Here is a 14,351-nt window from a genome sequence, read left to right as displayed (position 1 = left end):
CAATAAACAGCAGTTTGAATGCTAAATATTATTAGTATTTTACAATGCAACCACTTCATTAAAAACTTTTTTAACCAAATATTGAAAAATACCATTGTTGTGGGATTAATATTTGAATTAAAATTTGTATATTGCCTAGTTTCACAGCGCAAGTTGACACAGTGGCAGTAAGAATGCATTTGTTATTAAATGCGAGGGGTATTATTAAAATATAAGGGATACACAAACATAAATGCCTTGTATTCTCATTACATGAAAAAATTACTTAACTGGTTATTCATTAGAATGTGGTTATCTGGCTTTTTTCAGCAAGGCCGCTATCCTTTTCTGTGCACTTGTGTCAACAGTGTGACCACAGGTAGAATTGCATCACTGTGGAAGGGTTCACGAGCATCGCAATCATTTGTGAACAACATTCGAAATTCAGTGTAATTTGTAAATGCTATTCTTCTCGGCTATCCTTCAAAGGGTCAATCAGATTAAAAATCTGAGGTTGCCAGATTTAAACTGTAGTAGCGAGCGAGGGCAGCACACCCACGTATGACCTGGTATTGTTGTGGTCTGACATTGTCATGTTGAAAAGAGGGTGTTTGCCATTTGTTTCACGACATGACATTGCGATGAATGAATATCTAACATTTTATTTCTGTTCAATAAAAAGTCATGTAAGGAAAAAAGTAGGATGAATTGCTTTCAGGGCAACATATTATAGTAGTATTGATACGTGTCTTGGCTACGTTGTGGTGACGTGATAAATTGTCTGCACCCGCAGTTTCCCATGCTCGATTGGACCAGGTTTCTGGAGCCTTTATGGCTGTTATGGCAGCTTTGCTGAACTTTCCGCTTAAAAACCAACCATGTTGTGTGGCCAAGACCAAGGTAGGGCATTCCTTCGAAATTCCCTTGTACAATGTGCTGCTTTAGATTGATAGGTTGCAACATTCTTTGTTGTATTTAATGGATATAGATGTGTGGTTTTTTGGCAAATAATGTTTTTATTACGCAACTATTCTGAATGGCTTAAAAAATGGATAACAGTGACTTGGAAAGAATTGGTGAAGGATACAAATGCAATATATGTTTAATGGCTATGAATTTAGTTACAATCGAAACCTATTATTTTAGTAAATTATATATCAAACCCTATTAACCATCTTATTTTTTAAATCAACCTTTTAAATAAATGCTGTCCAAAATGAAACATTTGTATTGCATATGTCGATGGCAGTAGAGGCAACGTGGTCTTATAATGGTTTCCGTTTATAATTCATCCTATATGAGCCCTGTAATAATCAATCAATGCTGTCAGAGTCTTTTTTTCCCTTCTAGAATTTGCATGTCATTGTATTTCAGTCACTTATATAGGCTGCCTGAGCAATGTTTATGCATGTATTTTTCTATCTCCTTTAACAGGTGGTAGAATTTATTGTGGAGAGCCTGATGGAGCCAACACAGCATCACCTGATAGAGGGCTTGGTGAATGACCTCAGCCATCCTCTGAAGGCCTCAAATGCTCTACGGGTTAGTGCAATCCCAAACTGCCAGCATTGTAATTGCTCTTTTGATAAATACCCTCTAAAGTACAATTCCACCCAGGGTGATAGACCCAGAGAGAGGATGTTTGATTTCCATATGATTTGTATGAGATGGAAATTGGATTCATCACATGCTAATGTAGAATTTAGGACATTATTTAATATATAATTATTTGTTTCATTCACAGACAATTATTTTTACGTAGGATATGGTTATCTTAAGATGACTTCTGGATATCCTTCTGTTCATTCTGTGTGAAAAAGAGACTTGTTTTTCTCTCCATTTTCTATCGGTGTCCATTATATATATCACTATGTAACACAATTTTTGTTCCTCCGTAGTAAGTGTTATTTCCTAATTGCTTATGCCTAAAAAAGTATAGAAAATGGCTATTATTCCCCACAAACTTTGCTTTCGTGACCAGGACAGTGATATTTTGAAATTTCCCTATTTTCAGTGAGAAAACGGGCGAATGTGTGTTTTCATTCACATAAAGTCAGAAAAAAAAACATGAATCTAAATTTACATGTATATTTATACTAAAGTAATACAAAAATGACTACTAAAGATTTAGAAGTGAGTAGTTTTTCGAGATTTACGATTACACTGAAAATCACTTTCACGAATCAGCCCCCAAATGTAGTCTCCCATCATGTTCTCATTATACTGTCCTTGGTAGCGGCGTTAAAAGTCCAGTATATCCTGGTGGAAGTGCTGGCCTTGCTCCTCTGAGTACGCCCCCATGATCTTCTTGAATTTATCAAGATGGGCATCAAGGATATGGACTTTGAGGGACATCCTACAGCCCAATGTTCTTCACCAAAGTCTCAACCAGCTCCACGTAGTTTTAGACCTTGTGATTGCCCAGGAAGCCAAGAACCACTACGACAAAGCTGTTCCAAGCAGCTTTCTCCTTACTAGTGAGCTTCTTGGGGAATTCATTGCACTCCAGGATCTTCTTTATCTGTGGTCCGACGAAGACACTGGCTTTGACCTTTGCCTCAGACAGCTTAGGGAAGAAGTCTTGGAGGTACTTGAAGGCTGCCGACTGCTTATCTACAGCTCTGAAAAATTGTTTCATGAGGCTCAATTTGATGTGCAGTGGTGGCATCAGCACCTTCCAGGGGTCCACCAGTGGCTCCCACATGACGTTGTTACTCCCCACAGAGAACTCGGTCCGCTGTGGCCAGTTCCCGCCTGTGGTAGTGTGCCTTGGTGTCCCTGCTGTCCCAAAGGCAAAGATAGCAGGGAAACTTGGTTAAACCACCTTGGAGACCCATCAGAAATGCCACCATTTTTAAGTCTCCAATGATCTCCCAGCCGTACTCATCATACTTCAAGGTGTCCAGCAATGTCTTGATGCTGTTGTAATCCTCTTTGAGGTGCACTGAGTGAGCCAGGGGAAGAAACGGGCACTTGTTACCATTATGGAGCAGCACGGCTTTGAGACTCCTGGGTGAGCTGTCAATGAAGAGGCGCCAATCGTTCTGGTTACAGGCGATTCCAATTACCTCTAACAGACTGGTCACATTGTGGCAGAAGCAGAGCCCATCTTGACGGGTGAAGAAGCTGCAAAAAGGTTGGTGACGCTTCCTCTGATCTGCGACTTGCACACTTTTATACAACAAGTTCCGCTGCTTGAGCCTATACGTCAAAAGCTCGGCATTGGACTTGGTGAGACCAAGCTCTCTGATCAAGTCATTGAGGTATTTTTGGTTGGGGTAGTATAGGTTTGTCTCCTCAGCTCCACTTCTGAAATTGTCATCTGGATCTACGTCTTCCTCGCTCTCTGACTTGCTGCTCTCTTCTAAAGACGGCTGCCCTCTCTTCGGAGGAGTGGGTACAGGGAGCTCATGGCAGTGTGGCACTGGGGCCATGGATGAAGGAAGGTCCGGATACGTGATAGCAGGTGCATTCTCGCCGGTTCGACGTTTGTAAGGGTCCACCATGCAGAAGTAGCAGTTGCTTGAGTGATCAGTGGGTTCCCGCCAAATTCTTAGGATAGCGAACTTCATGGCTCTCTTTTCCCCTCTGTACCATCCTACAAAAATACATTTATTTCACCCATGACTAATGTGTAAGAGATTCCCACAATATTTTTCATATATGATATATTTTTTCAATAACATTGAAAACTCTAAAACATTTTAATATTTAAAACTTTTACAATTTAAAAGTTTTTACAAATTTTAAAACATTAAATTCCGAGTAACAATTTTACCTTTCCAGAGTTTTTTTGCATTGCTCGCAGGTGAAATTGTGCCCAGGGTTTGTCTTGATCCCTGACAGGCATGCCGAAATATGCCTTGTCGGCCTCACACATCTTAGCAGCTGCTTCCACAGAGTACTTTTTTGCTCTTGTCCTAATAAATTGGCCGCAGACATAGCAAAATGCGTTTGTCGGATGCTTGCAGCCTCTTGATGCCATCTCAGAAAAATGCAGATATGTATCTACTTAGGCAGCTGGAACTAAACTGAGTTGGTGGGCTTAAGGCCCCTGTATTTATACTACTATTTATATTACTGGAAAGTTCTAGAATGTTCTCTAAGTTACTCCAAGTTTACTCAGCACTGAATTTATCTGGAATGTTCTGGAAAATAGGTAAATTTCAAAATAACACTTTCCTGGTCACAAAAGCAAAGTTTGTGGGGTATAATAGCCATTTTCTGTTCTTTTGAGGCATAAGCAATTAGGAAATAACAATTACTACCCAGGAACATTTTTTTTTTTATTGTTACGCAGTGAATTATTAGATCATAATACAGTTTGTAGGAGAATTTGTTACATTTATATTTTATGATCTCTCTTCCTTAGGTGCTGTACTCTTGCTGTCAAATGAGTGGATCCATGTGTAAAGCGCTGGCTGATACACCCAAATTCTTCATTTCCACATTGCATATTCTGCAAGGAAAGGTACCCTTAAACAGCTGAGTTCCTTGGATAATTTTAGACTCTCTTTGTTTAAAAATACTCGATTATTAATAACTTGGAAATGTTTTTATGTAATACAGTAGTACCCTGATTTACATCCCTCACTTTTACATCATTTCACAAATACTTCGTCACTTTATTAATACCACTACCCTACTCGTGTCGCTTCAACCCACACTTACGTCGCTGACAGCATCGTCCTTCCTCGTATCTGTCGCCTCAGCCTTCGCCTCCACCTACCTTGTAAATTGCTCTGATTTATGTAATTTCGATATTCGTCATACCTGTCAGGAACGCATCCCCAATGTATCTGACTTCTATGTACAGTTAAAAACGTACACTTTGTTCTTTTTTAGATCTGTCATGGCGGTCGGTAATTTTTAAATATAATTTGTATAACAAACTGCATTTGTAAACACTCGTTAATTGGCCAATAGCACATTCTATAAAGAACCGCAATGCTTGTGCAGTTGTTGATGCTTGCTCACCGCGTGACTGCCTTCCTGTTTGCCTGTGGTTCCTCTTGCCTCTTGAGTCGTCTTCTCGCTTCGAGAATGAGTAAATTTTGTGCGCGTAATAATCTCATATTGTGATATCAATATAAAATTACCTCTACATGTTAACAGATGAGGGCTGAGCGGGAGATAATAGCTCTTTTGAATTTCCTTTTATTGCTTTTGACTTTAAATATTTGGCCGACAGATTTATTTTACAATTGTATTGGGTTTGTCTTCATTTTGCCCTTGTACAAATATGAATAATTGCTGTGCACAGATGGAACTGACCGACATTGTTAGCAGCCAGGCGTTTGAGCTGGTGCTGCATCTGTTCACTGTGCTGCTCGTACAGCTGGGCCAAGTTCCCCCAGAGTAAGTACCGCTGTGTAGAGGTTCCCAAACTCTGTGTGTGGCAAGCCAATTACTTGGTGCATTGCAAGCACAGTGGTTGAGCGTGGCAAAAAAATATTCTGCAACAGAGCACAAGTGACTGCCAGAATAAGAGCTGACAAGATGGCAGGAAAATCATTGGAATGCCTTGTAGTATAATTTGTATTCATAATAAAGGCTTTTGGGTTAGATCGCGTTCTTTATTAATGTGTCGTAACCCTCCACCACCCGACACGGCCAAACAGTAAAAAATGTGTCACGTTTGCAAAGGACAAAATAATTCACTTCTTTAGCCCACCGGTGTGTTGAAGAGCCAATCAACATCATTTAAAATTTGAGTACGCCGTTTCGCTGGTAATTACATCCAGCTTCATCGGGCAATTTGCCAGAATGGTGAGGGTCTCTTGCTCCCAGTCTTAAATAGAGCAGCAGCAGCAGGGTGACGTCATCATTTAATTCAATAAGGTGCAGTGATTTGAGGCGGGGAGCGGGAGGGTATTTTAATGATATAGATTGGTAATCATTCAATTGTTATTCATTGGTATTTGTATCATTGCACATTATTATTAGTATTATAATTTTAGTGTGCTGAAAATTCACTATAATGTGATTAAAATAAAAAAAATACAATTTAGTCATGCTAGTTAAGCATTGAGGCAGTAATGTCTGCATTATTGCATTGGGACCAAAGCTACACAAATGTTAAGCATGTTGGTGCTCAATCATAAGCTTATTGTTTGCGATGTCATGAACAATTAAAGCTACCTTTCTCTATTAAATGTTGAAATTGCATAGTATTTGGTAATTTTTTAAATGCTTGCAGTTATCGTGTGCATTAAGATCAATGCAAACTGGTGTAAGTGGTTTTGTATGCTGGCAACAGTGAATAAAATTGGGGGCAATTTATACCTCACTGCATAACCATTGATGTGAAATAAACCAATTGTTGTTTTTAAATCACTGTTGGTTGATTTTTAGGCTGGAAGAAATGGCGAAATATATTGGCTCAATATTTGTTGATTCACAATTGATCACCCACATTGTAAGAAACATTTAATTTCTAATTCTTTTAACAATGCAATGATAATACAACATTAAAGTAAATGAAATATTGTAACATTTTTGGATTATTCTTTAAAACTATAATTTATTTTACATTGGAACTTTTTCCCACGTATTTTGGTTTCGTCTTAAATGTGTAGGAATGTGGAACAATTTTGAAAGTGCCTAACATTTTTTCTTACAAAATACATTGGTTTTCTTTTTAAAATAACTTTTAGAGTCATACATTCTCTGTTACTGGTTTGTTTCTTGCGTACGTAGGAATACATTACGTGGATGTATTTTAAAACCACAACACCATGGTATGCTACATTTGACAGTGTGCCACAGGAATTCTAATTTCCCAGATGACAAGCCTGGGCTCAGCTGCAGAAGTCAACTTTGAGGATTTACTCAACTCTTCCAAGGCTGCTCTAACCAGCCACATTGAGGTACACGGTGGGATTTGAGATCAATCTCCTACATATTTATGTGCAGCTCACAAGTCATTTATTATACTTTTGGTATCCTGGTAATTCTGAAGGAGCGCATGGTGGAGTTAGTAGATATGTTGCTTTTTGATTGTGAATATTATAATGTATTATAATGCACAAGCTTAACATTGGATAAAACTAACGTTTATGAGGTTGGAATTTATTACTTTTAGAAGTTAATAATCCACTCTACATTAAAAATGAATGCTTTTAAAAAGAAAGTTTTTTGGCGAGGAAACAATATTGCTTACACTACTTAAAGTCGGACAGATGTATAAACTAAAAGTTAATTTCTTTCAGCTTTTTATACGGTTCCCGTACGGATTTGGAATCTGCGACGGCCTCCTCCAGCTCCTCTTGCAGTTCCTTTGTGAGGTAAAAAATGACCGAGGGCGTTACAAAAAGAGTGCATGCCTTTGCTTCGCTTGGCAAACTACCACATATTTTTCGCGCAATTAGTCTGGCTATATATGTGTTGTTAGGTTTCCCTTGAAAGTGTTTGCCAAATATTGAATGTATAATATATCATTGGGAGAGTTCTATTATCCAGTCATATTTTTCTTCTCTTTTTTTTGAAAGAGAGAAAGTAATCTGTAATGGTTTATACATGTGTGATATCTGATTCTGAAAATTGTTTAGCAATTCAGTGTTTTTTTTTACGCATTTTGTTCCAGGGTGAGAGGGAGTTGGTGCAGGGCTTTGCGGAAACTGAAGTGTGGAATCTGATGTGGCACCAATTGGCAGTCGGTCTGCATCTCTCAGTGTGTGGCCCTGTGATGGAAGGTGACACGCCACGATCAGATGCCCCAGGCTTGGTTCCTGACTGGACCCTCATCTCTCCTATCGGTATACAATGGCACTAACCTTAATGCATTGTATTATATTTATGCCAATGACCATATCACCTGGAATTGCATCCATTCTCTTCAGATTTCGGAAGCTAAGCGCAGTTAAACCTTGATAGTGCTTGGATGGTGGGACCACCACACACACACAGAGACGTTGTCATAGGCTACTGCGTGGCTATGTAGTGGTCAGCATAGGGCAGTGCAGCAAAGGCCTTTATTCTGTACTCTTGTCCTTCCACATCTGTATTCCCCGACTTCAACCTGCACTCATCAGCATGTTGTAGTGTGGTTGAATATTCTCCACAATCCTGGCTGTTTTTGTTTACCTTATCGTGTCTTGAGGGAGGAAATTTTACATGCCTAATATGCAGAGCTACTATTTGTATTCTGTCATTGAGAAAAATATGAATTTCAGAGATGTTAAAGTACACATACCACAACCTGGTTGTTATATACCATAATGTATATGTTTAGTGCTCAGATTAAAGTACTTTTTAAATATGAATAACTAATTTGGTAGGCATTCTTTGCCATGCTCTTCTCCATATATTAAATTAATATTTGTATAAATGGACACTTTCTAAAAAAATTCTGCCATCTAAAAAAAAAAAATCTATGTTTAATATTTTAATCTTGCAAGGTTTGTTTTATATCAGTTAGGAAAATTATAAAAAAAAAAAAAGTATTTACCCATTGTGTCAAAATTCTGAAATAAATGTTATTTTGTTTAGTCTTTGTTCTTTCATGGAAATATGCATATTTTTCATTTTATTTTCATCTCGGTGAATATGCAGACATGCTCGGGTTTCTCAATAATCTTGCATTTACCAGTGTTAACTTCTGCCATTCAGGGACATTGGCCTTGTTGAATTTGGCACAGTTTGTTTTTGCTCAAGAGCCACAGCACTGCATTATCCTGCTCTCTCGGTCCAATTCTGTGGTGGCGGCCGTACTGCTCAAGCTTCTTACTCAGGATTTCCTTATTCATCTCAGCAGGTACGTGTTATACCACTTAGCTTGCCAATGCAAATTATATCACCTCTGCCTCATCCCCAAGTTGTTTTAGGATACAGATTATGTATTACATCATATTAAGGCTATGATGAGTAAACAGGATTTATTATAATTTCATTAAGTAGCATATATAATTTACATTTAATTGCACATCATCGATTCATATGTGCTCACGTGTTTAATTGAGCCACGTGCCTCGATATCCATTAGGTATATAACCACGTGACTTGCCACCGTTTGAGGTCACAATTCGATGCAATTATAAAAACAAAAATGTCATGTTAATTTATTGGTGTTTTATATCACCTTTGTATAGTTTGTTTTCCCCATCAGCCTAAATGCGAAATGTTAACATTATTTTTGTGGTTCCACGCATGTATTCATTTTAACACATTTCAATCAATTAATCAATCACTGCTCCATGCCTAACAGTCATGTCAGACCTCACCTGCAAATTGCATTTCAAATTTAACTGCAGATGTAGGCTTGGCACAGCAGAAGGTACTTTGCAGATTTAAAAAAACATGTTTAAGGTGCATTAGTATACTCTCACACAACAGACCATGCAATCCTCTGGCTTAATATGTGAAATTAATGACCGAACGAAACAGCTGTTTCTCCATATTTGTCCCTTCAGCCCAGAAGTAAAGGACCAATACGATCTGAGTTTGAGCTCACTTGTTGGATCAGTGGTGCTGCTCACCTGCCAAATCCTCTGTTTCCCTTTTGCAATGGACGTGGAAGACGCAATGCTCACGGATGTTCTGACCATGCTGCGTGACACACAAATTCTAACTCGCCTGATGCAGGTACATCATTCACATCACGTTAGGTCTTGCATATTTTTCGGTGACTTTTTTTAAGCTTCCATTGTTGCCATTGTTTTTTGAGAAAAATATTATTTTGTGTATGTATTTTCTTACCTTACAATTGCGAATGTAGTTACAAAATAATCTTAGCCAAAATCGTGGGAATATAATTCATTTGTAAGTTGCATTTATTTTTAAAGCACAGCATTTACAAACAGCAGCCGATGCTTGTTTATTGCATATTTGGAAGAGTTTCTTCAACTTAATTTTTTTACTATAATCACCATAAGGCATTTCATGTAATCAAATCTTGTAACCATTGCAGGTGTGCGTGCACCAGCTGTCGGAGAAGCAATTGGAGGTTCCTCTAGGACTAGTATCTCGACTTGTGCTCAGTAATGCTGGATTTTTGACAGAGTTTGTGAGGTTAATGAGTGAACAGGAGACTGCAAAATATTTGTCTCGCCTTCTGGCATCGCCTTCTTGCCCTCCTGCTACGCTTGTTGACGTCCTCTCAATATTCAGTCATGTTGCACGGTAAGGGCGCACTCATTAGAAACCCACAAAAGTGCCGGCTTGAAAACGTGTACATTTTTGTACACCACTAAACGACTTGTTTTAAATTGGGCAAAAAACATATCCCTTTGCAGTAAGAATAACTTTTTTTTTGACAGTATACACTGGCACAGAGCAAGCATGCTTTCTCTTTTATTACTATTTAAAATCATGACAAATACCAAACGGAAATCTCCTGGAGTATTTTTATCACAATTTTTGCAAATGTTTTATTGATGGGTTTAGTTTGCATTATTTTATTTTTGAGTGAACGAATATGAGGTAGTCGATTTGAGACTAACTGTTGACGTTACTAAAAAAATTACATTTTCTGACCTGAGGTAATGCTTTTATATTTTCATAAATGGTTTGGGAAATGTGTAGTATATTTTAGCCTACATGTAAATCTTATACATATTTTATCTGTTTATAGGGAGGTAAAGTTACCACTTTTGAGTTACAGCATTTATTATGATTGCATAAAAAAAGTAGAGCAAACATTGGTTTAAATAGTTGCATATCAGTGATGATTTTTACGTGGGTATTTAGAAGGGTTCTGTAATCCTTGTCTGCAATGTCTTTTAACAGAACAACACCGGAGTGTGTTGACCGGCTCCTTAAATTGTTTTCTGGAAATGAATTGTCTACTGGTTCTTTGTCACAAATGGTAAGAAAACATAAAGCTTAACAAACTCAATATAAACTTAATGCAGTAACTTTACAGGAAATAAAATTATTCCAGCACTGTCGTAATATATATCTGTGATTGTTAAAACAAATAACGTATTTAACAATTATGTGCAGATGATAATATATCACTTTGAGGTAAAAACATATCAATGACACTCATATGCATGTGGTGTTTAGGTAATTGTTGGTTCATTGCAGTTCTTGATATTTGATGAACATGGCATTTGGTGTAATTGCATTTTTACACAGTCTTGAGGATTATTTTTCAGAAGGGTGCAGCCTGTGATATTTGGCTCTGCCTATACACAGATGGGTCTTTGTATACCGTCTCTTACAGGCAACCCACCACTTATGCCCGCTGGTGTCTTACACAACCATACTCCGTGTAATCCACCAACTGCATGTCCTGAATCACAGATTTGTACCATATATAAGTTTATCTTTTTGAGAAGGCTATTGTCAAATATGCCTTGGCTTTGTGTAAATCTAAATTCCCAGGTGTGAATTATGTTCACTCTTCTGTGCATCACAATGGCACAATGAGAAATGTCTTAAAGCCTCCCATCTCTGCCCACCCAGCAGTATAAATGGGTACACCACAGATCCTCAATCTGCAGGTCACGTATGGTGGAGTAGTGCATGTTTACTCCCAACATCATCCAAGACGTTTGGCCAGCGGTGAAGCATAGGCCAAAGTACTCTCTGATGGGGAAGCTCCCGGAGGCATTTCCACCACCAGGGATGTAAACAAGCAATTACAAGGCAGGGGCCTGAGCAAGCAATGTACCTTTCACTCTGTGCATACATCATCATGCGGGGACTGTAAGAGGTTGTCACCGTATGGCTGTTTAGTCTGGTTTCAGCTTGCTGCTCCGCGTGCTGAGCCACGAGAGGAGCACGGTGCGTGCACAAGCATGCGGCCTCGTTGGTAACCTGCTGCGCCACTCTGCGGCGCCGTGTGGGAGCCTGGCGGTGGGCGGCAGTGATGTTCTGTCACAGCTCACGGCTTGTCTGGCGGACGGCGAGGATGGAGTGCGGCGCTCGGCCAGCCTGGCATTGGGGAATGCTGCTTACCACGGAGCAGGGCTGGATGCGTCAGCTCTGGCTCCAACTGTGCCCCACATCACCAGACTGCTGCAGGTGGTTCGGCAAGACTTAAAAATATCACATCTTTGAGCCTTGTGATAGCCCATTATATGTCATGTTACTATAAATCCCGTAGACAGCACACATAACTAACAATGTGTATTTGGCATAATTACCACCGAATCACGACAGACAGAACGATTTAGCTTGCTGCCATTAAACAAAGAAAACTGAAGGGCTTTTAGGCATGTGAATAGAGTCAGCAAAACTATTCAAAACCCATCCTCTAAGGCATTATTGAGGGGACTATAAAAAATATCACACCCGAGCCTGACTTGGATTCAGCATACAGGAGAATGGATGGGCATTTACACCACGACGGAGGTTGAAGGCAAGATGGAGAGAGATCAGCACCACAGTTGCTCATACAGTGTCCCAACAACCTTGTCGTTATTCTGTTCATGGGAAATCGATGGATAGATGGATGGACAGACATTATAAATCATCGGGACATAATATAGCTAAGGCCTCTCTAACACTGCATCTTTTAACATCTGTAAACGAAAGCAAAAGCTAACGTCCATGTCCACTGTGTGACGGTGCGAGGACCCCCTGGTGAGAATACGTTGCAATGCTGCAGCCGCGCTGGGGAATCTGGGAGCCGTGGAGGGACTACGCGAACAGCTGGTGTCCTGCCGGGCGCCCCAGCAGTTGGTGTCGCTGGCCTGTGATGACGTCCACCTATCTGTGCGGGAGGCTGCTCTCGTCGCGTTGCGCAGCATGAGCAGAAGCCAGAAGCTCCGAGAGGTCTGTTTTCAAGAACCGTTATCAGATTGTGGAAATTTTCCTTTATTCTTCTTTGCCGTTTCCAATGACAATTACTGACTTATGTTTAAATATAGAAGAGGGTCCAATTGAGAAAACGTATCTGGGCAGTAAAGCCTTGAATAATATTGCGTGTACAGAAATTACAGGCATGTAACCTCTGTGTTTCAGTTTTCATCATTGATGAGGGTGGTAAAGTAGTGTAGGTTTTTTTTCTTTGTTTAGAGTCTGAAATTGATCTCTTTACATAAATTGTATCTCTTTACCAACTCTTGCTGACCATTGTGGTGAAGTATAGTCAGACAACTCCGATGGCTAACACAGCATCGGGAGGCCTTCATCTATCAGTGGGCTCTCAATTATTATTAGGAATAGTATATTCAATAACCTGAAAATACATCAAACATATCCCATAGAACAGGTAAGAACTCTACTTTACACAAATCCTGGATTGATAAATCTAGTGTTTACAGATTTGTGATGAGTAAAATGGCAAGTCACTTTAATATGGGCCATACTTAAATATGAATCGCCAAATGTTTGTGTGTTTTGATACCAAATGTAACTGCACGTGCATTTACTGTAGGTGCTGGTGAACATAAAAGCTCAAGACAAACTTTCTGCATCCATGGGCAGCATGCGGCCCATTACCAGGGCACCGGCTAGTGGCTTTGTCGCTGACCAAAGCAGTGCTCTCGCAGTATCGCATCACTGTGTCAAACTCATCCACGTACTGCAAGCCTGAAGGAGACTCTTAAGTAAGTGTTCATAACTTGAGATTATACCGGTGACATCACAATCTATGACTTCCAAGGTTCCTCTAATTACATTAACTCATGACAAAACATGCAACATTCACAAATGGAACATCAATTCTTACACACTTGATGCAATACGTGTATCGTGAGCTTCAACATTGATATTCGTCCATGAATCAATGCACATTTCCATCCTAAATAGAAATGATGGTGGTGATGGTTGCAGTGATGGTAGCATCCGATATTAGGAAGCCACTGGAGTGATGCATTTTTAAATCTAGATAGAAAACTCATTTGTTAAGAACTGATTTTTGTGTTCAGTTTGTCCTTCCACTGCACCTCCGATTAGCACAGTTGGCTACGTGCAGTGTAAAATACATTCAACATACATAAGTTATGGTGGTTGTGATAATGATAGTTTTTACTTAAAACTTTCGTGACTGCAGGAATTAATATTCTTGGTTCTTTCGATAAAGTCACGTAGATAGAAAATAGAATAAAATAATAAAAATTATAAAATTTTAAATAATTAAAGCAAAAAACCCAAGACGTTTGATCGCAACACAAGCAGTCTTTATTTTCTAATCTACGTGACTACCAAAAGAACCAAGAATATAATGGTAAAGGTGAATATGGTGGTGTTGGTAATCACAGTGGTGGCTGTCATGGTAATGGAATGTTTATAGTGGCAATGGCAGTTGTGAAAGTAAGAGTCATTCTAATGGTGAAAGTACTGATAGTGATGATGGCAGTGGTCCTGATTATGACTGATAGTGGTGGTGATGATTGTGACAGTGTTCTAATAATAGTGGTGATATTTTTGGCATTGATACTCATGTTGGTTGTTGCTTTTGTGGTGACCATTACCATAAGTGT

At 39.2% G+C, this 14,351-nt stretch overlaps 1 protein-coding gene across 2 annotated transcripts in view; it reads left to right on the top strand.

Annotated features, from left to right (window-relative positions):
• STK36 (serine/threonine kinase 36) overlaps nucleotides 1-14,351 on the top strand; it is a 33,392-nt gene that overhangs the window by 14,808 nt on the left and 4,233 nt on the right. For both annotated transcript variants that reach the window (XM_061561269.1, XM_061561268.1), the window contains exons 16-30: nucleotides 773-879; nucleotides 1,414-1,521; nucleotides 4,352-4,450; nucleotides 5,243-5,337; nucleotides 6,334-6,397; nucleotides 6,738-6,848; nucleotides 7,191-7,265; nucleotides 7,565-7,736; nucleotides 8,590-8,734; nucleotides 9,390-9,561; nucleotides 9,887-10,098; nucleotides 10,705-10,783; nucleotides 11,659-11,946; nucleotides 12,499-12,699; nucleotides 13,304-13,475. In XM_061561269.1, coding sequence (XP_061417253.1) covers nucleotides 773-879; nucleotides 1,414-1,521; nucleotides 4,352-4,450; nucleotides 5,243-5,337; nucleotides 6,334-6,397; nucleotides 6,738-6,848; nucleotides 7,191-7,265; nucleotides 7,565-7,736; nucleotides 8,590-8,734; nucleotides 9,390-9,561; nucleotides 9,887-10,098; nucleotides 10,705-10,783; nucleotides 11,659-11,946; nucleotides 12,499-12,699; nucleotides 13,304-13,462 — 2,087 coding nt within the window. In that variant the 3' untranslated portion in view covers nucleotides 13,463-13,475. The remainder of the gene's footprint in view (nucleotides 1-772; nucleotides 880-1,413; nucleotides 1,522-4,351; nucleotides 4,451-5,242; nucleotides 5,338-6,333; nucleotides 6,398-6,737; nucleotides 6,849-7,190; nucleotides 7,266-7,564; nucleotides 7,737-8,589; nucleotides 8,735-9,389; nucleotides 9,562-9,886; nucleotides 10,099-10,704; nucleotides 10,784-11,658; nucleotides 11,947-12,498; nucleotides 12,700-13,303; nucleotides 13,476-14,351) is intronic.

This window comes from Lethenteron reissneri, chromosome 27 (genome assembly GCF_015708825.2).
Source record: "Lethenteron reissneri isolate LAM-NWPU_2019-01 chromosome 27, ASM1570882v1, whole genome shotgun sequence".
NCBI classification, from domain to species: Eukaryota; Metazoa; Chordata; class Hyperoartia; order Petromyzontiformes; family Petromyzontidae; genus Lethenteron; species Lethenteron reissneri.
Note: the sequence above shows the minus strand (reverse complement) of the source record. Positions and strands in the feature narration are given on the sequence as shown.